The sequence below is a fragment of the Cladophialophora yegresii genome (assembly GCF_000585515.1).
Source record: "Cladophialophora yegresii CBS 114405 chromosome Unknown aczIN-supercont1.4, whole genome shotgun sequence".
Classification (NCBI taxonomy): Eukaryota; Fungi; Ascomycota; class Eurotiomycetes; order Chaetothyriales; family Herpotrichiellaceae; genus Cladophialophora; species Cladophialophora yegresii.
This window is the reverse complement of record NW_006913048.1, coordinates 55,429-79,228: the sequence shown is the minus strand read 5'-3', so window position 1 is coordinate 79,228 and position 23,800 is coordinate 55,429. Positions and strand designations below refer to the sequence as shown.

At 54.6% G+C, this 23,800-nt stretch overlaps 10 protein-coding genes across 10 annotated transcripts; 7 read left to right on the top strand and 3 right to left on the bottom strand.

Annotated features, from left to right (window-relative positions):
- Positions 1-1,811: 1,811 nt before the first annotated feature.
- A1O7_05336 (uncharacterized protein) lies at positions 1,812-2,634 on the top strand (the record flags this gene model as incomplete). Its single annotated transcript, XM_007759346.1, has 2 exons — positions 1,812-1,899; positions 1,991-2,634. 2 exons carry the CDS (start codon positions 1,812-1,814, stop codon positions 2,632-2,634), a joined length of 732 nt encoding a protein of 243 aa, XP_007757536.1.
- Positions 2,635-3,409: 775 nt separating this feature from the next.
- A1O7_05335 (uncharacterized protein) lies at positions 3,410-3,883 on the bottom strand (the record flags this gene model as incomplete). Its single annotated transcript, XM_007759345.1, has 1 exon — positions 3,410-3,883. One exon carries the CDS (start codon positions 3,881-3,883, stop codon positions 3,410-3,412), a length of 474 nt encoding a protein of 157 aa, XP_007757535.1.
- Positions 3,884-4,490: 607 nt separating this feature from the next.
- A1O7_05334 (uncharacterized protein) lies at positions 4,491-8,022 on the top strand (the record flags this gene model as incomplete). Its single annotated transcript, XM_007759344.1, has 2 exons — positions 4,491-6,161; positions 6,250-8,022. The coding sequence occupies 2 exons, from the start codon at positions 4,491-4,493 to the stop codon at positions 8,020-8,022; spliced, it is 3,444 nt and encodes a 1,147-aa protein (XP_007757534.1).
- A 587-nt stretch (positions 8,023-8,609) lies between these two features.
- On the top strand, positions 8,610-9,833 carry A1O7_05333 (phosphomannose isomerase type I; the record flags this gene model as incomplete). The annotated part of the gene is made up of 1 exon (XM_007759343.1): positions 8,610-9,833. One exon carries the CDS (start codon positions 8,610-8,612, stop codon positions 9,831-9,833), a length of 1,224 nt encoding a protein of 407 aa, XP_007757533.1.
- Positions 9,834-10,504: 671 nt separating this feature from the next.
- Positions 10,505-13,124, top strand: A1O7_05332 (uncharacterized protein; the record flags this gene model as incomplete). Its single annotated transcript, XM_007759342.1, has 6 exons — positions 10,505-10,537; positions 10,590-10,876; positions 10,927-10,954; positions 11,018-11,476; positions 11,524-12,359; positions 12,452-13,124. 6 exons carry the CDS (start codon positions 10,505-10,507, stop codon positions 13,122-13,124), a joined length of 2,316 nt encoding a protein of 771 aa, XP_007757532.1.
- Positions 13,125-13,803: 679 nt separating this feature from the next.
- Positions 13,804-15,738, bottom strand: A1O7_05331 (uncharacterized protein; the record flags this gene model as incomplete). The annotated part of the gene is made up of 1 exon (XM_007759341.1): positions 13,804-15,738. One exon carries the CDS (start codon positions 15,736-15,738, stop codon positions 13,804-13,806), a length of 1,935 nt encoding a protein of 644 aa, XP_007757531.1.
- A 931-nt stretch (positions 15,739-16,669) lies between these two features.
- Positions 16,670-17,645, top strand: A1O7_05330 (uncharacterized protein; the record flags this gene model as incomplete). The annotated part of the gene is made up of 3 exons (XM_007759340.1): positions 16,670-16,758; positions 16,811-17,357; positions 17,412-17,645. The coding sequence occupies 3 exons, from the start codon at positions 16,670-16,672 to the stop codon at positions 17,643-17,645; spliced, it is 870 nt and encodes a 289-aa protein (XP_007757530.1).
- Positions 17,646-18,844: 1,199 nt separating this feature from the next.
- On the top strand, positions 18,845-19,651 carry A1O7_05329 (diazepam-binding inhibitor (GABA receptor modulator, acyl-CoA-binding protein); the record flags this gene model as incomplete). Its single annotated transcript, XM_007759339.1, has 3 exons — positions 18,845-18,925; positions 19,300-19,374; positions 19,499-19,651. The coding sequence occupies 3 exons, from the start codon at positions 18,845-18,847 to the stop codon at positions 19,649-19,651; spliced, it is 309 nt and encodes a 102-aa protein (XP_007757529.1).
- Positions 19,652-19,818: 167 nt separating this feature from the next.
- On the bottom strand, positions 19,819-21,439 carry A1O7_05328 (uncharacterized protein; the record flags this gene model as incomplete). The annotated part of the gene is made up of 2 exons (XM_007759338.1): positions 19,819-21,033; positions 21,251-21,439. 2 exons carry the CDS (start codon positions 21,437-21,439, stop codon positions 19,819-19,821), a joined length of 1,404 nt encoding a protein of 467 aa, XP_007757528.1.
- A 251-nt stretch (positions 21,440-21,690) lies between these two features.
- On the top strand, positions 21,691-23,369 carry A1O7_05327 (UDP-N-acetylglucosamine-dolichyl-phosphate N-acetylglucosaminephosphotransferase; the record flags this gene model as incomplete). Its single annotated transcript, XM_007759337.1, has 2 exons — positions 21,691-22,076; positions 22,124-23,369. 2 exons carry the CDS (start codon positions 21,691-21,693, stop codon positions 23,367-23,369), a joined length of 1,632 nt encoding a protein of 543 aa, XP_007757527.1.
- Positions 23,370-23,800: the final 431 nt, after the last annotated feature.

The window sequence follows — 23,800 nt, the reverse complement described above, 5'->3', positions numbered from 1 at the left end:
GTCCTCCGCAAGTGGCGTTCCCATCGGCGCTTACCTGCTTCTTATCGATTGGCTGCCGTTGGACAGTGATAGGCACCGATTGGCAAAACTTTGCAAGCTTTGAGTGAGCTCACTAAGCTCTCCTCCTCGTCATAGCTGGTCCACGATTTGTGCACACAGTCACATTGGCTCAGGGCGACTCCGAATTGTGGTGATGGCAGCGGCGCTACCAAGTACTGTGTACGGAGTAAGTCTACAAATGTTCTTCCTAGTCTCCTACATCTTGGGCCATTGCGATGCAACGTACAGAGTACTCCTCCACCTTGTTGGTTGAGCTGCGGAATGTGGCTGCTTCGGAGCCCGATAGTTTTGCAAACAACGCAGAAGGCTCGTACCCGGATCGGACAGATCCTCTGTGGCTTGCTCGGAGTCCCTCAGCAGTTCCTGTCGCATCTTTCTTCCAGCTGTGCCAGCGGTGATGTGCACCCTCGCTGCTGCATCCCTTCATCCGGTTGGATGCAGACTTCGGTGCCTTCGGCAGCCAGTGGAGAGACAAGGCTTCTTAGCACCCGAGACACTACCCTCTTCGAGTAGCTGCAGGCTCCTCGGGCTCTGAGTGGAAGGGAAGTACCCAGTACCTGCTCGTCCCGAATGCTGTGAACTGTGGACTGAGTAGCAGTATGTAGCTCCACCCAGTTTAGCCCTCGTGGCCGGCAAAACCGAGTGCGACCTTGCAGATCCACCACTGCCGACCTTCTACTCCACTATGACATGATGCCATGAGGAACAGGTTTGGTTGCGTGGGAACGATACCGCACGCTGCCAGATCTCCGGAAACATCACGACCTGTTCTGTTGGGAAAATGTGGAGAGCAGCCTCTACAGTCATGCTATTCCATGACAGAATTGACGAACAAAGAGCATAACCGAGGACATGTGGGCAGTGGCGCCCTCCACCCAACGACCAGTCCTACAAAACCATACATATCCCATCCAGTGACCATGCAGCTCTTCTTTCACCTGTCCAGCCCTTTACCGAACAGATTCAGAGCTCCTTCGCTAAGGCTCTAGACATTCGCTTCCTTCCATTCACACTCGCGTTGTAACCTATCCGCGAAACACCTCATCTTCAACATGAAGGCTGTATCATTCTTGGCCATCGTTGGCGTCGCCAGCGCGAACAACAGTTGGAACGACTGGGCCAACAGCACATCAACAACTACTACAAAGAGTCAGTCGTTGTCTTCTCCAAGATGACTGTCAGGTATCTAACACCCCCATAGCAACATCTACGACTCCTTCACCTACTTGGTCGGACTGTGAGCTCGATCCCACCCAACCCTCACAGGGCAAAATTGGTCTCAATTGATATCTGACTCCTTCTAGGGACCACCTCAAGCAGCATAAAGTCGACAACGACAAGCACGACCCAGTCGACCTGGGCTGATTGTGAGTATTCTTGCCTCGACTAGCCAGGTCAGATTGAAGACCTGTTTTGGACGAATCATCTGGATAGGTTTCTGACCACTCAACAGGGACGACCACATCAAGCACCACCACTACCACCACCACCACCACCCCCGTTGTTAAAACGAGCTCGACCGTCTGGAGCGATTGTACGTGTCCCCGTAACTGCCATATGATTCGGTTCTCCATCTGGCGCCTTTCATTTCCTCGAACTACGACATTATCTAACAGTGGTCTCGTAGGGACCACTACGACGACTCCTGCGCCCATCGTTGAAACCACCTCGACCATCTGGAGCGATTGTAAGTGTCCCGTGGCTGCCATATAACTGTCTCTGCTATGTGGCGCCCGTCTCTTCCTCAAACCATGATATTATCTAACAAGGCTACCGTAGGGACCACTAGCACGACTCCCGCACCTGTCATTGAAACCAGCTCAACCGTATGGAAAGACTGTAAGTGTCCCGTGGCTCCCACACGACTGTCTTGCCTACAGGGGTTCCTTCTTTACTTCCAGCTCCATCATCTTCTGACAGTTCTCTGCAGGGACCACCTCGACAGCTCCAGCTCCAGCTCCCAAGCCAACAACCGTCGAGACTTCATACGTCCCAGCTCCTGCGAAGAGCACACCATCTCCTGTCGCGAGTTGGAATGATTGGACAAGCACCGTCGAGACTTCCTACACTCCTGCTCCTGCCCCTGCTCCCGTGGAGAGCACACCATCTCCTGTCGCGACTTGGAATGATTGGTCAAGCACCGTCGAGGCTTCGTACACTCCTGCCCCTGCTCCCGCTCCTGTGGAGAGCACTCCGGCTCCAGTTGCGAGTTGGAATGATTGGACGAGCACCGCCGAGACTTCGTACACTCCCGCTCCGGCTCCGGCTCCCGTAGAGAGCACACCGTCTCCTGCCGCGAGTTGGAACGACTGGACAAGCACCATCGAGACTTCATACACACCTGCTCCCGTTCAGAGCACACCATCTCCAGTCGCGACTTGGAGTGATTGGAGCAGTACCATCGCAACGCCGTACGTTCCTGTCGAGACAACCAGCAGCGTCTGGTATAGCAGCGTTGCTCCTGCTACTTACACCGCACCTCCAGTTGCCACCTACACGGGTGCTGCCAGCAGCAACGGCAAGCCGGCTATGGCTATGGTCGCCGGCCTTGTCGGTTTGGTGGTCCTCGCCTAAATAAATGCACGAGACTACTTCCTCCCCGGGCTGAGAAATGCTCTGAGTGGATGCAGAAAAACACCAAACTCAAACCTCCTATTCTTACAACGACGTTCATGCACCTTGACCCGAACTGTCCAATCGCCGCGAGGCGATTGCCGAACGACGGATGTCTATATTGCCAGAACCGACTTCTATTGAAAGCCTCGGGCGTGGCACCAGCACGCTGACGCGGGTACATAATCATACGCACAATCCTTCCGACTCGGAAAGAAAACGACACACTCCTTAGGATTAAAAGACGATACGCTCCTTACGACGAAAACGATTACGCCATCATGTATGTATGCATGGTGACACCCTGAATGTAAATGGACACAGATGCATAATATTGTGGTGGGCATAATAGCGAGCGAGTTAATTAACTTGGCGCGTCCGGACTCCGGGCGTAGCAGACTGCATAGCTGCTTGGAACGAAAAGGCGGGCGAGGGTTAGGCAGAGGTCAATAGTGACTGAAGGATATACTTAGTCATATCAAACCCTGTGGTAAAAGCTTGGAACTGCTCGACAGGTGCTCAGGTCTAACCCCGTGACTCACTTGCTCCATGTTGCTCTGCCCCCTTCCCAATGTATCCGAGAAGTGTTTCTACCTGGTTCAAAGCCACAGATACTGCCGAGTCGTACCCACGTCGAACCACGAAGCCGAAATTGTCCAGTCAGAATACAGGGTAACAAGGACTCGAACACAGGATAATGGTGATTGTGAAGCTGGAAATAATCAATAGTCTCATATTACAACTTCTGCTTCACGATTTTCTTGCCCGCTCCTCGTAGCGCGTTTTCGCCGTCAACCAAAACACACCAGCCCTCTCCTCCAACAGTCCCATCCTCAAATCCTCCGATCGCGAACTCGAAATTCTCCTTGGCATACTTCAAATCCTCATCCTCGAAGCTGCCTGGCTGGAACCACACGGCTTTGACGCCGGCATCTTTTGCTTCCCGAAGCGTACGTCTGGTAATCGCTGGTGGCGTGACGAATGACAACGCTGTCTGATCCGGGTGAGGTAGTGCCGAGACCGACGAGACGGTGTCGTACGTCTTCGATGGCAAGGATATTGATGGACGCGTCGGGTTGATGGGCGTCACGGGCAACGTGTGTTGATGATACCACGCGAGTAGCCGATAGCCGAATTTACTCTTGTCTTGACTTGCGCCAGTCACGGCAAAATAGGGCAAGGAGAAGAACCTCTTGGCAGCGGCTTCCATGGCGGTCGCTCAGTGCAGACTTGACGGAGGTATTGCGTGTCGCTGTGGACGTTGGTCATTCTAATATCCCGCGACAAGAAAGCACGTCAGCGTGTGATGCCATCGAGCCATTCAACCACTTAGTCATCGAGCAGCCTTGCCGGCCTGGCATGATTGTGCTAGGCCCCATCAAGCTAGGTGGCTCACGATAAGCTCGATAAGGCAGACTCCGACTCGGCGCCTCATATGGCTGGTGAATGTGGTGGTGTGGCTGACTGTGGCTCTCTGCGGCTTCATCGTGGCTTGTGAGTCTCAGGCGGCCTGCCAACACGGGGAAACAGAGCTTCCGGCGGGCATGAACCAATCGAACACGCGGCTTAGAGACGCCCCTAGAGGGTCTCTAGGCTCCGGGCGCGGGCTGCTGCGGGCTGCCCGCTGGAATTGAACAAAAGTGAGTCTCCGACGAATTGGTCAAAACGACTGCTCTCCTCCCGTACAGCAGCTTCTGCTGCCTCAGTCATGCTCGAGTGGTGCCATCGCATGATTCCGCCATCATCTTGCCACCTGTGAGACACTGTGTCGCCACCACTGCCCACGATTCGACCGGACAACCCGTCCTCCCACAAGTATGGCCGAACTGGCTCTCCGCGGTCGGGATCAGCCTGATATCCGAGCGAGGATCAGCATCCACGATGACGACTCTCCCAATGATCTCAAAGAACTCCAGCTTGCAGACCAAACACAGAGAGCTTTACGTTCGAAGCATTCGTGGACTCCCCCCGAAGCAGTCGCATCGTTGCAGAGAGCCGCTTTGCGCAAGGCCCGGACGCTTCCTTATCCTTATCGACCGGGCCACTTCAGCGACATCCCCGCCTCGGACGCCCTGCCCTGCCCGATCATCCGCTCCAACAGCCTGAATTCCCTGTCAACGATACAGCGAGAAACCGAAGCCGCGTCCTTGAGTCTCTACAGAGGATCTCCGATATCTGCGATTGGTCCTTCCTATGCTGCCCCGTCCTGGACAGTCAGTATCGACGAGGAGCTCCAGGACCCATGTCCACCGCGACTCCCGCTGCGGGTAGAGACCCTCAGCGAGCAGCGCAAAGTTCAAAAGCGCTTGAAGAAGTCCTTGAAGAAACAGGAGAAGGAGCAGGCCAAGGCGCAAAAGGAAGAAGAACAACTACGTCGAGCATTCCTGGCAGCTGATGTCGCTGCTGCACGAAGGAAGGATGCGGCAGCCAGGGGAGAGCCCCTTCCTCTACGCACAAAGAGCACCAGGAGCATTGCCTCACAGGTTGTCAAGAGCTTTAGCTTGAAGTCTCACCTGAGAAAACTGAGTCGCCATGTCAGACGGGAGAAGGCCGAACCGCCAACTCTAGATGACTTTGACAGCAAATCGGCCATTCGAGAGTATCTCAATCCCTCTCCACTCCCACCAGCATCCCCACCTCCTCTGTCAGCTGGGATAGCGGAGCTGCCTGCCGAGCTCCCCCAGTACACGCCCTTTCAAGACTCCACGAGGACTCAAGACAATGAACCTGTTGCTCTTCTGGAAGACGCGAATCCGGCAAGAGAAAAGGATGTTGTTGCGTCGCCTGTTACGGAAAATAACCCGGATGCCACTGGTTCGCAGCCAAAACCGAAGTCAATGAGATGCGACTCATGCCAGAGCCCGATCCGCCTGAGCCAGGTGTACTACCACTGCACGATCTGTGACGGTGGAGACAGAATACTTTGCTCTTCATGTGATCAGGCTGGCTGGAGCTGTCGGCACGACCTGACAGAGAAGGTGCGTAGTGTATCTCGCCCTGATGCCGCGGAGAAGACCAATGCATCCGACTCGATTAGAGAACCCAACCGGTCAGGAGCCCAACAATATGCTGGCGCTACGTGGGGTTTGAAAATGTCAGATGTCTCTGTCCGTTCAAGTCGGTGGACCGAGTCCCCCATGGAAGCCACAATCTCGGCAGCAAGCCCCTGGGCCTTCAATGACATTGTGGACCAGAACAAGCTACACGCAGCTGAGAAAAAGGAAATACCCTTGAGCCAGCAGCTTTCTGATGACTCCAGAGAGCTGGACTATCGCCGGCGCGAACTAGAGATGGAGTTTCGTGACAGGCTGATCGCCATGAGAGAGAAAGAGACTGCCCTACGGGAGCAAAATGCCTCATACAGAGAGCAAGAGGCTGCGCTCCACATGAAACAGCAGGTGTTCTCATTGCAGCTGGAATCTGCGATCGCCAGACAGATGACCGGACTGTCTTCTGGTGTGGGGACACAATTTGAGGACCTCTTGCAGGTAGGTACTCAGCTTCAGACTTTGTCACCTCCGTCCCGTGCTTTGGTATCACATTGAAATTAGACATTGTGCTGACGAGCGCTTGCAGCATGATAAGATTCGAGCTCATGCCACCAAGCGCAAGGCCGGGGCTGGGCAAGCCGTGGTGTCACCCGCTAATTCCACAGGCTCAAATCAGAAGCAGTCACCAAAGCGTACTCCAAGCCGTGGCCAAGATGCAGAGGAGGACGAGGAAGATGCGCCCAGTGGCACGCCCAAAAAGATCAAGCAAGAACCAGATGCCCTTCAGTCTCCTGAGAAGCTCTTTGCCTGCCCATTCTGCAAATTCGACAAATCAAAGTACTCGGAGCAGAACGTGCAGGAGAAGCAGTATCGTGGATGCTCGAGCGGATACTGGCCAGACATCTCACGCCTGAAGCAACATCTTTATCGAGTCCACTGGCGGCGCATTCACTGTACCCGCTGTTATGCTCGTTTTGACCGCAAAGATCAACTGGATCAGCACCGCCGTGCCGCAGCCTCCTGCGCTCTGGTAGATTGTCCATATCCGGAGAAGTTCGACGAGGCGCAATACAACGAGATTCGCCGTAAACGACCAGCAAGCACTTCTGAACAGGTCTGGTACACTATCTACGGTATCCTGTTCCCCGATCTGCCGCGTCCGGCAAGTCCTTATGCAGATAATGTGGATATGCCGTCCGCAGTCAGCCCTGGTCCGACAGACACAAGAGACACGATGGACGTGCTAGGGGAGGTATTTGAATCACGTCTGGACCGTCTTACTAACGCGCCGGGTCAGGGTTGGCTCCAGTCGGCGGAAGCGAGGCAACTCATCCGTGAGCAGTTGAGAGCATCCATGACGGACGTCCTCCACAGGTTGAGACCCGCGAATAGTCCTTCTTTGGGCAACCCTTCTGGGGATGTGTCCCCGATTTCAGCCGGGGCACCAGACTCGGCACGGCGTAGCTCTATATGTCTCACAACACCAGCGTCTTCAATTCCACCCTCTCCTGTACATGGCCCTGGTTCAGCCAACAGAGCTGGGTCGGATATGCATTTCCTTTCACCGGGACATCGCCACAGTTTCAGCAGACCTTTCTCGGCCAGAACAGTGCCGCAGCTTTCCACGCCACAACCACCTCAAAAGATCGAGCTTGGAGACGAGCTGACCTCTGGGGTGACCTTCCCCGTGCCTATGGCTATCGACCCCGAGAATGACAGATACGATGAGGAGTGCAACAGTTGGAGCCATGGGGACGAGCGCGGTCTTGCCATATCGACAGATTCGATGCCAGCGGATTTCAACTTTGACTTTGCAGCGGCATTTGAGGATCTACACAAAATGGAGATTGAGTCGGCCTCGGCAGCTATAACCGAATTCGTTCCAGTCAAACTTGCTAGTCTCGATGACCCAGCTGCCGGAACGTTTACGGGTTCCAGTACTCTGAAGCCCAAGCACTCGACCACGTCATCTGTCGACTCGGGCTACGGCAGCCTCGGCCATGCAGCGTCTTCAGCCTCAGCGTCCACCTCGTCCTCGTCATTCGGGACCGGTCCCAGTCCGAAGACGGTCCAACAAGGCAAGAACAAGGGCAAGCGAAAAGCGGCGCAAGCAGCAAGAGAACCAAGTCCTGTGCCAGAGTCGGCGATCAATTACGATGCTTTGGAGGTTCCCTTTCAGGATTTTTCCGGCGTAAATCTGGACTTGGACTTGGAAGGACACCTATCGCAGTATGGCGTCGACTTTGGACATCCCAACGGCGGTGGCAATGTGAATGTAAATACGGGTGCTGCCAATGTTTCGGCGTATTTGGACAGGAGGTATCCTCGAGGCGTTCAAGGGGCGGGAGGAGGAAGGTAGCGTTTTTACTTAATCCCTGTGCTCTCCCTTACTCGATGGAGGGATTATAACGCGTAACATTTTCCACAATCATACCTAGGTATATTATAGAGCGAGGTGGACAGATCAAACACCTGCTTGACGCCCGAGTTGTCTCTGGCATTGAGAACGAAATTCTGTCCTACTCAGACGCCTGGCTTTTGATTGGACTGTTACTACAGCCTGGCGCCCGGACTCAGGAGGGCACAGTCATTCATCTCGGTAACGCCTCTATACGAGGATTGGGTGAGCATATTAGCTACCAGGTACCTACCTAGGTAGTAATTGAGACTCGGAATTTAATTGCTCTTGGGTCGCGGTATCTTCGTTGTTATCGCGTCGGACTTCGACTCCGCCTGATTTACAGCGAGATGATGCTTTTGCTGTGGCTGACATCATAGGCAATACATCATGACCACCTCAGCCTCCAGTGAGATGAAAGTGAGTGATCCCTTCTGATAGATTATTCAGAACAGATTCATACTCGCATTATCTCTGCAGGGCTTACATTTTTGATTTCCCTTCAGCCTTGCCCAACGGTTCTTCCTGACAGTACTTCATTTGCGACCATGGCCGAATCAGTAATCCCACTGAAATGCACGTGCAACACCTATCCCTGGGGCAAGAAGGGCAAGGAGTCATTGGCAGCGCGCCTTTGCTCCAGGACAAACCCAGATTTTCAGCTCGACGAGTCCAAGGAGTACTCGGAAATGTGGTTTGGGACATACCCCGAACTCCCGTCCTACTCCCTCAAAACGGGCCAAGACTTGCAGCAGATCCTGAACGAGAACAAAGACGCTCTGATCGGCAAGAACGTCTGTGACAAGTTCGGTGCCGACCTACCGTTCCTGCCCAAGATTCTGTCCATCGCAAAGGCCCTGCCCCTGCAGATTCACCCGGACAAAGCCCTCTCAGAGAAACTACACAAGGAAGACCCCGAGAAATTCTCCGATCCGAACCACAAACCCGAGATCGCTGTCGCGTTGTCCAAGTTCGAGGCCTTCGTCGGTTTCAAACCACACGCCGATGTCCAGGAACTGTTGCAGCTGGAGCCATTGGCGCGCTTCTTGCCCACGCAAGCGAAAGGGGTCGACGTGAGTGACGACGAGCTACTGCGGCAGATCACCACGAACATGCTCAAGGCGGACGAGAAGACGGTCGAGTCAACAATGAAGGAACTGCAGGCCACGTCCAAGGACCAGCTGGGGAGACACGCGTATATCCTAGATCTGGCGCCTCGATTGAAGGACCAGTACGGAGTCACGGACAATGGCAACCTCGTCGCACTGGTGTGCATGAATTACCTCGTCCTTGATGCCGGTTCTGCGATCTACATTCCCGCCGACGGTATTCACGCGTACCTCTCCGGCGATATTGTCGAGTGCATGGCACGGTCTAACAACGTGATCAACACGGGATTTTGTCCGCGAGCGGACCGCGACTCGGTCGACTTGTTCGCCAGGTCGTTGACATTCAAGCAGCACGACCCGAAAGAACCGATCTTGGACAGGAGACCGAGCGAGAAGAGTGGGAGTGGCAAGACCGTCGAGTTTAACCCGCCGATGAGTGAATTCAACATGCTCGTTACGGAGCTGTCTGGTGGGGAGAAGGAGAAGATCAAGCCGATCGACGGCCCGAGCACCTTGATCGTGACGAGCGGAAGTGGGACGTTGAATGCGGGAGGCCAGGAGTATAGTCTCCAGGAGGGAAGTATTTTCTTCGTGGGCCAGGGTGTCGAAGTCGAATACGCTGCGGGCGACAAGCTGGCTGTGTACCGAGCGTACGCTGAGTGAGAGGTTATTCACGCCCAACGCATACCTTGGTATGTCGTACCTTGTGCGGGTATACTGGCGCTCCGAAGTTCACGCCCGTAGATTTATCCATTCCGAAAAAGACACAATTTAGAAGCCCGTGTGCCTGTTTGCACGCCGTCCACGGTTCGGTCTCAGAGCCCGAACGTTCGTGCCTTCTAACCGAATCGGTTCATGGTGTTAACGGTGTCACCGCGTCTGCATGACTCGTTTCTTAGTCAGCCACATGCAGCGGACGGCTAAACAGCGGTGCTAATGCTGATGGTGCGTTTGTCTCTCCCACTTACCGTACACAGTAGGCATCATTCAAGTTCCACATCAATTCACAAGGCTCCGAGGCATCAGAGTCCACGCGTGGATGATCCCAACTCGACTGTGACCTCGCACGGTGCGCATCTCCCACCCTGCCAATGCTACGATAAGGACCCCTCGCGATGGAGCCCAGCGCGAAGTCGAGCCCCCCACAGGGCAAACCGGCCAAGACGTTTTCTTGTGTTCGGTGCTTTGAGCGGAAGGTCAAATGCAATAAGGAGAATCCGTGTAATGGATGCCTACGCGCGAAGGTTGAATGGCAAGTGCTTTTAATCGTTGATCAGTTACCCTCCTTCCCTTCCTCGGACTCTGTGCTCTGGCAATTGGAGGAGTTGCTCGCCATGACCACATCGCCACACCAACTTGTCCGGCTTGTATCTCTTGCGCGCGCGGAGAGATCAACGATTGACATGATTGTTCACTAAGTACAGTATATTTCGCATCCCAGCGCCGCCTCGACGGCGGAAACGGAAAAACACGGAAGAAACGATCCAAGCCCGCCTCAAACACTATGAGGTTCTCCTGCGCGAGCAGGGCATCGACCCAGCTTCTCCAACCCGTGCTCTTAGCAAGACGGAGACCACTTCCACCCCGGAAGACGGCGAGCAGTGTGATGCAGCAGCCTCGAAACCCCAAGAACCGATCAATTGGGCACCGGGTTCCGCGCAGGGAAAGTTGATTGTCGACCAGGGGAGATCGCGCTTCATCGAAAAGTAAGCACCTTGGACGTCGTGGATTGGTGTCTTCAACTGAATCCGCGCAGCAAGTTATGGGTCACTGTCAGCGAAGAGGTGTGTGGTCCCGCCGCCTGCCAAACGCTCGCGCTATGAACTGTCCTAATCTGGCTTCCGCAGCTCCATCACAGCAAAGATGCAATCCCGGACAGCGAGACAGAAGATGAGCTGGAGACGCCGGCGGAAGATGGCGCAGATTTCGTCCTGGGGATGACCTCCTCGCCGAACCAGACGGCCAACTTGCACCCCAGCACTAATCATATACTCAAGTTATGGCAGCTGTTCCTGACTAACGTCAACCCACTGGTGAAGATCATCCATCAGCCCAGCATGCAGCGCGTTATTGAGGACGCGACAACTGATATAGGACACATTCCCCGCGGGCTTGAAGCGCTCATATTCTCTATTTATACTGCCGCCATCCATTCTATGCGGGATGGTGAGTGCCTAGCAACGTTTGGCGAAACTCGGTCAGCTCTACAATCTCGATATCGCCTGGGCGTGCGCCGATCATTGACGAGAGCTCATTTCATGGGCTCGTCGGACATTCTTGTCCTGCAAGCATTGGTGATATATCTCGTGAGTTGAAACCAGATGCTGCACCGTTCACAACTGATCGAAGGCAGCTTGCTGTGCGACAAGAACTCGACGCCCGGACGTTGTGGACATTGGCTGGTGTCTCAAGCCGTATGGCTCAAGGGATGGGCGTCCACCGCAACGGTGCCGTTCTTGGCCTCCCACCTTTTGAAACGGAGATGCGCCGCCGGCTCTGGTGGCAAATCAACCTGCTGGACTTCAAGGCCGCCGAGCTGAGCGGCTTCGGCGGCTTCAATTCCATGCGCTGGTGGAACACCAAGACGCCCTCGAACGTCAACGACGCAGACATGTGGCCCGGCATGAAGGAGCCTCCTGTCGAGCATGTCCGGCCCACAGAGATGGTCATCTGCCTGTTGCATTACGAGATGGGCGGGTTCTGGAGGAAGAAACTGACGCAAGCTGGGATCGCGGAGGAAGATCTGTCCCGAGCCATGACCCACTGGGTGACGACCAAGACGGTGGCCGAAAAGGACGCCTTCGTCGACGAATTCCAGGGCAATCTCGAAGAGCGGATCCTGAGATATTGCGATCCGTCTGTTCCGATGGAGATGATGGCTCTGATCATCGGCCGCATGATGTGTAAGAGTGTACGATTCATGGCGCACCATCCCCGTCGCTACGCCAGTGAGAAGGACATCCCCGAGAATGAGCGCCACTTCCTCTGGACGACGAGCATGGCAATCATCGAAGCCGACAACCTCGCGCATTCGCACCGCTCCTTGCAGCGCTTCCAATGGCACATCGACCACGGCTTTCAGTGGCATGCCTTTATCTACGTGCTTGGCGAACTGGCGGCCCGCCCAGTAGGGGAGGGGAAGGACGAATCGTGGGCTCAGATCGAGGACGTCCACAAGAACCATCCCAAGTAAGTCAGGCAGTTCATGTGATGTGCCTTCGTCGTTTGTCGTTCGATGGTATTGAGGCTTCCCTCCCGCGAACTGACTCTTACGCGTGCAGCTTCGTCTCCGATCGGCGTAAACCGCTCCACCTCGCCATCGGGAACCTGTGTCTCAAGGCGTGGCGTGCTCGTGAGAAAGCCCAGGCCGACAATCCCACTGGCGTGACTTTAGCGAGGCTGGACCCTCCGCAGTTCATCATCCAGCTCAGAAAGCAGAGGGAACCCAAGGCCATGAAGTCGACCAATTTTTCACGGCCAGGACTGTCGCAGTTCGATCTTGTCCCTCACGCCCAGGACATGAAGCTGAATGATGCGCCAAACCGGCGACAGTCACGATCGCAATCGCAACCGCAGCAGCAATCAGAATCGCAATCGCATTCGCCACGGCAGTCACACGCCGGGCAACAGCAACAACAGCAGAGCCTGGCTACCTCGCACCACCAGCAGCCGCATCCCACCAACTCGGGCTCTGCCGCATTCTCAGGCACAAGCCCGGGCTCCACGTTTCCCACCAACACGACATATTCGCCCAACGACTTCTCCGTCATGGACGACCTGGCCATGGACATGGACTGGCAACGGTGGGACACGCTGCTCAACGACTTTGAGATGCCCGTTCCCACGGCCGGGCAGTCGTCGGCCGAGGGCATGAACTCGGCGCAATTACAGTTCCTGGGCCAGTATGGGCAGCAGGGATACTCGTGGCCTTTGGCTGCTTATCGGGCGCAGTAAGTCTGTGCGAGGTGGCACTGAGGGACTAGATTAGGCGGGGTCTCCCAGGGGATACAAGACCCCTGATCTAGGCTAATGGGCCCGTGTTGTGGTAGGTTGACCGTTTGGTTGAAGGGAAGGGGATCAGGCGAGACCGGAATAGACACGGACTGTGAGTGAGTGAGCGACGTTAATGTGCTGAATCACTCACCGGGTGTCCGACCATCCGGGAACCTGCTCTACTCTGTCTCCTTCCGTTGTAGAACATAAAAATACAATACGAAATGATGATATTCCTCTTTGTGCTGTATGTGCTCCAAGCTTCTGAAAAGCTTGGAGCCAAGCTTCTGAAAAGCTTGGAGGCTGCAACGATGCGCCCAGCTAGGTGACAGTATGTTGCATGGCTATGTGGTAGATTCCTGAGCCGTGCTCGTCACACCTTGCTCAATGCCCGTGGCCTTGCCCAGCTGACCATCGGTGGACTCCGTTGCGCATTGCTCACCGCTGCGCTCAGCTGACACTTCGCTGGCTTTCGTTGATTTATTGACGAGGCTTGACATCTCAACAGCTGCGTATCCCCTAAACGTCGATGACCCCTTTCGTCCTCAAGGAATGGCCTCTGCCTATATGGATATGTGCATGCACACAGACCTAAAGACTGAGTAAGCAGTAATACACACGTGTATGTCCGTGTGGACGTTCACAGAAAATCTCGGGGCCAACGCCGCCCATGTCGATCACGCTGCTCGTAGAGTCCCTGCGGCGACCATGGCATATCCGTTCCGGAATGTGGGGTCAAAGGAAGGTCATAGGGGAGACGTAGCCCGACAATGGTATTCGAGGACGGAATCGCAGCTGTCGCTGAAGGCACGTCTTTGCCGAACACAGGGACCATTCTCACGATCTCTTGACCCTCTTCATGCTTGGAAGTTCTTGTCGAGGGTGTGATCGCGGTCGCCTTCTCCGTACCTGACTCCGTCTCGTTCTTCCCTTGACTTTCCGCCTCTACTTCTCCTGTGTCAAAGTCCTTGGAGAATAACTCTGGCCACACAAGGACACCAATCTCATAGCTCTGCACGACAACCTCCCTTTCCTTCTGCTTCTCCCGCTGTTTACCCTTGCCTGCCTCCCGTAATGTTCCCCATGCCTGTTGGCTGAGGTTGGCGCTCGTCAGCAACGCCCATCGTATGTCTGGCGTGGGGGACTCTTTGGTCGGCTTGGAGGAGAAGCACACGAATGTCTTGATGTGTGGCGCAGCCTCTGCTCTTCCTGCTCGGAGGGTTTCATTTGGTCCTTGCGTCCACTGACACAGCGACTTCCGTAAGCTGGCGATCTGCTTCAGATGAGCGGCGGATTGGGCTTTCATGTGGATGGAGCCACCGGATGCATAGCCGTTGAGGGAGGACGAGACGTTGCGAGGAGTTGGGTAGATGATTGAGATGCGCGACGGGTCCCACTGACGTTGTTCTTGCGAAGAGCCCGCCGCTAGTGGACCGTGGAGAACGGGGAAAAACTGATTCAGCCAGGCTTGAGGGAGCGTAGCGATTGAGGAGATCTGACACACGACATGGGACGGTGCGGTTTCCTGTCTCTGCTCAGGGAGGATGGAGCTCAAGGCTCGAAACAGGCTCGGGTAGCCCCATAGCTTCTGATCCCACAGCTGCTTGGCATCCCTTGTGGTTGCGAAGTCTTTCATGTGTGAAGGGACTGACGCGATGAGGGCACCTCTTACGCTGCTGAAGTCGAATAGTGCCAATTGGTCCCTTAGCGCTTTTGTTTTCGAGCCATACGCGGCCAAGTATGCCTGGAGGTCGTGCTTGAACCGTGACCCGGACCCAATCTTGCCGACAACAGTGTCAGCATGACGCTTTACGAGAGGCAGCATAGGAGATATCCAGGCCGCTTGGGTCATGTTCGTCCAGTCCTGCGCGAGCATGTTGGCCGTATGGATTACAACCCGGGCGAGATCATCATGGGTGAACAGTATGATCATCTTGCTGTGATGGGTGCCGAATTGGTCGGGCAAGTAAGCTGTAGTCGCTGTGACATTCTCCCACCTGCGGCATGCGTCGTCAATAGCCTGCTTGGCAGGGCTGTCATTCTTCCAGGAGCCGTGAATGACCTTCACTTTGACTTGATTGCGGACGTCGCTGTCGAAGAAGTTCATAAACCAATCGACGTCGAAACAGTAGTTGAAGACCCATGCCTCTTTGATTAGCGGATTGCCCAGGATATCGTGGAGAGACACCGTGTCGATGTTCTGCGACGCTGGCAGGTCACGGATCTTGGTGAGCTTGAATGGCGACGCTATGAGGTTGACTTGTGGAGTCGACTCAGTGTCCTCCAATACTCTGTTGGCCGACATATGCTTCGACGCAGTGGCATTGAAAACACGGGTTTGTACATCCTGAATCTTAGCGGCGGTGGCCGCCTTTGGAGCAGCAGCGGCGGCAGAGATCAGTTGAGGCGTCGTGGTTCCCGATCTAGCAGTTGCTGGCGGTGAGATGGATCTGGAGATTGAGCTGAGGAAGGCTGCTCTTCTGGCACGAATGGACGCGGGGTCGGCGTCCTCGAGTGCTACGTGACCATCGGGCTCGGAATGGAGCTTGACCCGCTTCGATGGTCTTGAGTCCATTGCAAGTCGCTGCGCATATGGCCTCAATGAGGCTGTAAAACAGAAGTGAGGAGAGGCAGAAGGACAAGTCAGTTGCAAAACGGATGCAGTTGAACGCCGCATAAACATAAAAGACCAACGTCTACATGTCTACGTCTCCTGGCTGGGGTCAACTGAGAGTGTTGTGAAAGTTTGCGATCACCAATACAGTGACTGTCTCCGCAATACCTAGGTACCCTCGACATGCCCATGCTAAGCCCGCTCACGTTATGGAGATGAGATGTTACATAGGAAGGTTATCCGGATGCTGCGGTGGCAGCCGCCCAGGGCGTCCTCAGACTCGTATCCATAGGCTCCCTCGTAAGTACGAGGTATGAGGCCTTAAGTATGGGAGAAAAGAGGCAGAATGCACAGGGGTCGAAAGTCGGGTGTGTACGGAGTCAGCCAGGACAAGACCCGTTCAAAGCTCCCCGTTTTTAATACATGGCAGCGTGCTTTTTCATATCCGGCTGGCTCACCCGCCGCCATGCCTTGCAAGCGCCTTGTGGCTTGGTTCGCATTTCTCCGCAATTGAATCTCGATTTCAAGTTCGACCGGCCTCCGCCTCGCCTTGTGTGCTTGGTCTTCTCCGATGCGTCCAAACGCGTCCATCACCTTCTCTCCTAAGGCTGGCTGACTTGCCACAATCCTCGAGCATCCACCGTTGAGTGCGCGGTTGCTCCTTGGAAACAACTCGCGATGGAAAAGTGATGTTTTCCAGCTGTTTGTCCTGCATGATCGTAGTTGAATTTACTGTTCTCTAGCCTTCACTTTCCCTGTCGCATCAACTGCGGTCACTTGAAGCGCGCCCACTCCCACTAATCCTCTCCCTCGTGACAACATTTCCGTCCTGCCACGTCGACTTCTTTGCTCTGTATCAGTCAACGGTTGATCGCCGAACAGATACGCAATAATGTCGCAACCCGTGTCCTTCAAGGATCTCGGAAACGAGCACTTCAAAGCCGGGAAGTTCAAGGAGGCAGAGCAACTCTACACCCAGGCGTGAGCCTTACCAATCCCATGTAACTGACTCAAAACTAACTGTTCCAAACAGTATTGCTGAACACTCCCGCTCCGATCCCAAAGTCTTTGGCAACCGCGCACTGACACGCATCAAGCTGTCAGATTGGCCTGGCGCCGAATCTGATGCCCGTAAGGCAATTGAGCTCTATGGACCCGGGAACAAGACGAATCTCGTCATGAAGGCACACTTCTACTTGGCACAGGCCTTACTACCCCAGCGACACGTAGGGGAAGCGCTGGACGAAGCCAAGCTCGCGTACACCATGTGCATAGAAATACAGGATCCTTCGGCCGACCTGATCGGGATTTTTATACTGAGAGCCAAGCAGGCAAAGTGGCAGGCCAAAGAAACAGCCAGGTTAAGGCAGCTGAATGAGACGCTGGCGCTGGTAGAGGATCTTCTTGACGCTCAGTTACAGCGGGATGTCGATGCGGTTGAAGAGAGGTTCAAGAATGGAGAGATTGGCGAGACCGGGCGGAAAGAGGAGATTGACGAGTTGCGAAATGAGGCTGAGGTAAGAAGAGCGAATATCAGACGGGGCTTTGAGGACAGTAAGAGACCTGAGACGGTGGAGAGGGTACGTCAAACTCCTGCCGTTGTCTCATTCGTGACCACTGACGCTCCATTACAGGTCGTCCCGGACTGGCTGATTGACCCCATCACGTTCGAAGTCATGCACGATCCGATAGTAACACCGACAGGTGTTTCATACGAGCGTGCGTCGTTGTTAAAGCACATCAAGGCAAATGGATGCGATCCACTCACGAGGCAGCCTCTGCGAGCGGACCAGCTGATCCCAAATGTTGCACTGAAGAATGCTTGCTCAGAGTTTCTGGACAAGAATGGGTGGGCGGCGGATTGGTAGGCTTACGCTACTTCGCATTCACCGAAGCGTTCAACCTACCTGCGCTCGCCGCGCGCGAGCCCTTGACCCAGCCGGAATAAGAATTCTTGTTGCCCGCCACATTGATTAGCCGTGTATGGGCGATGGAAGTCCGGGGCTTTTGAGTTGGCAGCAAGACCCTACGAGGCCACGACACAGTGACTACACAACTTTCTCAGCAGGCAGATGAATTTACTGTGCTTGCGAGAAATCGATGCCTACCCCCCAGGCTGTTTGACGACAGGCGTTAATCCTGGCCCAACCGAAATGTCTGAAGCTACCCAGTGCTCGCTCTCCGATGTGTTCATCATGATCTGCTACAGTTACAGCGGCTTGCCGGGTCATGACTTCTCTACGTGAGGAATTATAGAAGCGATCAAAACATTCACATCAAACAAGAAGTTCCCCTGATTGCCACTGGCAGATTTGAGCCTTCATGTTTCCGGTGCGCTTGTGTGTTATCGAACCTCAGGAACCGAGGAATCTGCCTTCGGGATGCTCTGTGGTGTACGATCTCCCCCAATTTGCCAAAGCTGAAAGCTGTTTCCTTGAAAAGCGTCCAGTTGAATCAAGCTGAGGGAACCTCCTTGACTCCACCCGAGGCTGGCGCGGCGAACTTCCTGCCCCGCCAAACGGTCTGACGTCGTTTGGTTGGGACTCGAAGACGCAGTGGGAAGGCCACTTCGCGTTTGTTGACGTCTACATCGCATGCTGCATCCAAGTCTTCATCTCACTTGACGTTCGGTCCGTTCTCAACTGCAATTGCACGAGCATTGATCTGAGCTTTCTTGCGTGATTCACATAGCAGTCTTCAATACCACAGAACCAAGTGAGTGGGCACCCCGCATTTACAGCCTCTTGTTCCAACTTGCCGCAACCATTGAGAGGTCTCTCGAGGATTTCTAACATCTTGTTGCACCATTGTGTCTGTTGTTACTTTCCCTCCACCACCTTGTCCCTTCCGCCGCGCGTGTCATCGCTCGGCATTTGTAACTCGACGGCTGACATCCCGCGATCAAGGAGTCTGAGCAAACGATCGATCAAGCGTCATCTCGACTCGACCTCTTTTCACATAAAGTCTGACCCTGCGGTGAGCCCATGCCTACCCGAGAGCGGAACCGTCGTTCTAATAGAGGCAAAGAGCAAGGAATTAAGAACATCACAACCGAACATTAGACAACATGCCGTCTGCAGCGTTCAAAAAGGCCGCCGATGAGAGCCGTCAACTCAAGGCTAAGCCGAGCAATGATGAGTTGTTGGAGGTGAGTCATGGTGCATTACCTTTCCAGTTCACGGCACGTCTTCGTTATGGTCGCTCTGGGGGTATACTCGCGGCGTGAGATGTGCAAAGAAGAGAGGTTGAAGCGACATGTAATGTGGAAACGTGGGCAAGGAAGACGAGGAGGAATCGTGGCGTACGCGCTCCATGCTGAAATGGAATCCATGGAGAGGAGAATCGTCGCAGAGGCAAGGCAGATGGATGATGTCTCGCTGTTTGCTTTGTCTCACCTCAGTCTGGGACAAAACTTTCAAGGCCATCAGCCATCCTATCTGAGCATACTTGAGAGTCATGTCAACCCTCCTACATGCTTCTTCCTCCATGTTGAGGTGCGATTGACTGATATTCTGTGTCCAGCTTTACGCCCTCTTCAAAGTGGCCAATGGCGAGGACATCTCGAAGGCTCCTGCTCCAGGCATGTTCGACTTGAAGGTATGTGATTTCGAGTTCCTTTATTCTTAGCACGAGCTCAGTCCAGCTCCTTTTGTCCTGATTTTAACGTTTGTGCCTCTCTTGCCACTCAGCAGCTTTCACTGACTTCGGCCTTGCTGAACAGGGGAAAGCCAAGCACAAGGCCTGGCAGAAAGAAGTCGATGCAGGTACCAGCGCCGCTGACGCGGAGAAGAAGTACATCGATCTTGTCAATAAGCTGAAGGGTCAGTATGGGTTCGATCCCAGCAAGGCTCCCGAGGCAGTTGGGAGCTCTTGAATGCGCCTGAGAAGTCCGAGTGACGCATACCGCGGCTGAAGAGCACGCTTGGTGCTCATGCTCGCACGACAGAGTCGCGGTAAAGGACTGTCGATAGCGTTGTCAAAGCTAACACAGTGCTTCCCCAAAGAGAATATCTGCATCATTTTCGCATCACGGCGCTTCTTTCACAGGTTCAGACCGCCCAGCTTCTCGTTGACCTCTTCCTCTTCGTCGTCATCTCCATCCGAGTCGTCCGAATCTTCTGTGATATCTTGCCCTGCAAAAACCATCCATTGTCCATTGAGCACGCTTTTTCGCCAGACTTTTGTAACACCATCGCTTCCCTGACTTAATAGTACTTGACCTTGACCGTCGAAGATGACGGACCATGCATCGGTGTGGGCTTGGGAAAGAGTCGTAAAGGAAGAGAGGGTGGTAAGGTATCCGAAGTCGTAGTTCGTGCGCGCGCCGCCGGGCTGGCTGGATATTTGAGTCGATGATGCTTGAGTTTGGCGCCCAGTAATGGCAGAAGTGAGGCTCGACTGGTGTTGTTGGCGTTGCTGCACGGTACTTCGCCCCTGGGCCGCTGACTGATGCTGCTCCGTTCCATTTCGTCCTTCATTCCCGTTGCCGTTGTCATTCCCCGTCGCATTTTGTCCTTCTGCGACGCCGAGCTCGAAAACTCGCACGGCCCCGTCCTTGCATGCCGTGGCAATGCGATCGGTGCCTCTGACGCTGAACGGCGCCCAAGCCACATCCCTAACCAAGGCCGGATGAACAGGCAGTTTGATCGCTTCATAGAACATGATCCTATGGTTCGCCCCGCCAGTACTCGACACGCCGCTTCCGCCCGCAATCCCCAGGCCTATCCCACCGATACTGCCATCCCCGCCACCACCGCTGCTGCCGGTGTCGGTTCCGGTGGCTGAAGGAACCACGCCGCGGAAGATCTTGACCTCATTTAGCGCGCACACTACGAGGCCGAGCTGTTCGCGCTCATCGCTCACGGACATGATATACGGCAGGGGGGCGGGATTCGGGTCAAACTGGACTTTGAAGCTCGTTTCGTCGCCGCGCGACGGCACTGCGTTGGGCGCACAGACATTGAAGGTGTCAAGGAGCGTCCACTCGCGGATGTCGTCGGGATTGCTCGGCTCGTAGATGCTGAGCAGGCCGAGACGGTCGATCAGCGCGAGGAAGGTGGTGATGTGGTCGGTCGTCAAGGTCTTGATATCGAGTGAGACGAAAGGAACGCGCGGTGTCGATTGGATGGTTGCCACGCGGCGGAAGCGGTGGCCTTGCAGGGGCGCTTGAGTTGCGTCTTCGCTCCAGAGGTGACATTTGAGGTCGTTGCCGATGGTGACAAGGCGGGTGCCTAAGGTTGGAGAGAGGAACTTGGCCTGGCAGATAGTTAGAGGAGATTTCGAGCTAGCGAGCACAGGTAAGCGCTTTGTGAGCAGCATGGAATGCCGACGCACAAGAACAGGAACGCGGCATAATCTGGACCTCCTGATCTTGCTATTGTTGCGCCAAACGGAGATCTAAGGCTCGCCGGCGACTAACCAGGGTGTATCATATTGGTAGGGACGCAAGATGAGGTGGCATATCGGTACTTACATCTTTAATATCGGCGTCGTGCGCCGTGAACGTATCAAGCAGCTTCTTCTCTCCGGTCTTGGAGTCCCGGTCCCAGACCTTAATACGGTGGTCAATGGACCCCGTCAAGATCTTGGTGCCGTTGAAGTTAGTGTGAATGACGGTTACCCGGTCGTTGTGACCGGGGTCGAAAGGCTTGCTTGCCGCCATTGCGGCCTCATCTAGCTGGTGGCGGCGAGGGAGGGGAAAAGGCGCTGAAGTGATGGTGTTGGAAGAGGGTGTGTTCAAGGAGGAGAAAGCTGGTTCGGACGAGCTGCTCGACTGGTTGTCATCCTGGCTGGCTCTGCTATCAAGCCAGTGAGCCACACAAGGGCGCTCCAGCACAAACGGAACACTCACCACTGCTAGTCGTTGCGAACGACGTTGTTGTGCCATGACCGCTGATTGGCGGATTTGCGGAGATGGTGCACGGCCGGATTATCATTGTTGCGTGTGTAGAAATTAGATCCGATGCGGAAGGACAGATTGTCAACGGGGAGCTCTACAGCAACAGTGAGCATGCACCAAACAGCACTGCTGTCGACCTGCCTGACATCCGCGCTGCGGACGAAATCATGGCCTCGACTCTCACCTGCACTGAGAGATGGTCACTCCTCCTCGTCACAGGAGGTTCGCTGGCAGTGCTAGCGAATACATTCCAGGGCGACGGTGCGCCGTTGGTGGCCTCGCTGGCCTTTTCCACCCTGGCATTTTCCATGACCTATGCTTTTGTACGATGGTCTGGTCCAGCTTTTCTGAAAGCCGGTCTGAAAGGCAAGGACATGAGCAAGATCCCGGCGAAAGAAATGTATGTCCCACTTCATTCCCAAGCAGAGCCTTGGCTGATCTGTCGAGTCCTGAGTCCATGGGAGCAGTCGCTGCGGCGGTCTACATCCTGGCATTAATGGCATTCATTCCTTTCGCCTTTTACAAAGACATCGTGGCAGCTACTTCGGGCGGAGGAAATCGAGATGTCGTGGTGACCATCACTGAGGTCGAGACAGGCCGCTTCTTGCACCGTTTCCCACACTCGAAATTATCCTCATATCAATCGGCACTCAACACTCTGCAAGCCACAACCATCCTTGGGATATGCGATGACATTCTCGATCTCCGATGGAGACACAAATTCTTCATCCCAGCAGTGGCCTCACTCCCACTCCTTATCGTCTACTATGTCGACTTTGGAGTTACGTCCGTGGTGGTTCCGACCTTCCTGGTGCCGTACATGCCGCATCAAGCACGTCTCATCAACTTGTCGTTTCTTTACTATCTGTACATGTCGGCTCTCTCCATCTTTGCCCCGAACTCGATCAACATTCTTGCCGGCATCAATGGCATTGAAGTCGGACAATCACTCGTGCTTGCAGGCCTCCTCATCCTCAATTCGGCGCTTTATTTGGTTCCTTTTCCTGGAAACCCGGTCCTGAACCACGCCTATGCCATACGTCCACATCCGGCTACCGACGCTCACCTCATGACGCTGTACATTCTCTTGCCATTCCTGGCTGTATCAACAGCGCTGTATATCCATAACCGGTATCCAGCCAAAGTATTCGTTGGGGACACGTTCTGCTATGTTGCGGGCATGACTTTTGCAGTCGTCGCTATCACGGCCCATTTCAGCAAGACTCTGCTCTTACTCCTCATTCCTCAAATCGTCAACTTCATCTACAGCGTACCACAGCTCTTTCACATCATTCCATGTCCCCGGCATCGACTGCCGAAATTCAATGCGAGGACCGGTCTGCTTGAACCTAGTGTCACCCCCTGGTCTGCAGAAAGACCTCCAAGTAAGCTGCTGACTGCGGTTTTCTTCACTCTCGAGAGGCTTCGTCTCATCCAGGTCACTGTCGATCCAAAGACGAACCGAATATCAGCTACCTCGAATCTTACCATCATTAATCTGTGGCTGGTATGGAGGGGCCCAATGAGAGAAGATCAATTGACGAAGGAGCTGCTTGTGATGCAGACCTGTTGCGGACTTGTCGGATTGTTCGTGAGACATACGATGGCTCGGCTCATCTTTAGCGTGGATAACCGGGGATCTCTCAGCCAAGCGGAGCTCGATTTGACACAGACGCAGCTCAAAAGCCCCTGATCAGTGCTCAAGGTAGCCTGAAAGGGCGGTTGGATGTAGAAATGGAAATTCATTGGGGAGAGATCAACCTTCGGCGCCAGCAGACCTGAGACCGTTGTCCTGGAGCGATACAGCCCGGCCATCAGAGGTCACATGCTAGTGTCAGTGTCGGATCATCGTGTGGTTCTTCTATTTGCGAGACTCGGCTACAACAAGACCAGGTATTGACGACATCCCGGCCAGGATCAGATCGGAACTGATTCTCGACAATACAGGCTCCTGCCCAACGCCATTGCCGGCAGCTCTTATGTATTTCTAGGCGAAGCCGAAGGCGCCGTCCTCTGCCTTTGCATTCCGGCCGCATCTCTCTGAAACACGAGGCGTCCATGCTTGGAGTGCATCTACTCGTCCACGACTAGAATGCTTCTCCCACGACAGGGGTGGTGCGAGTG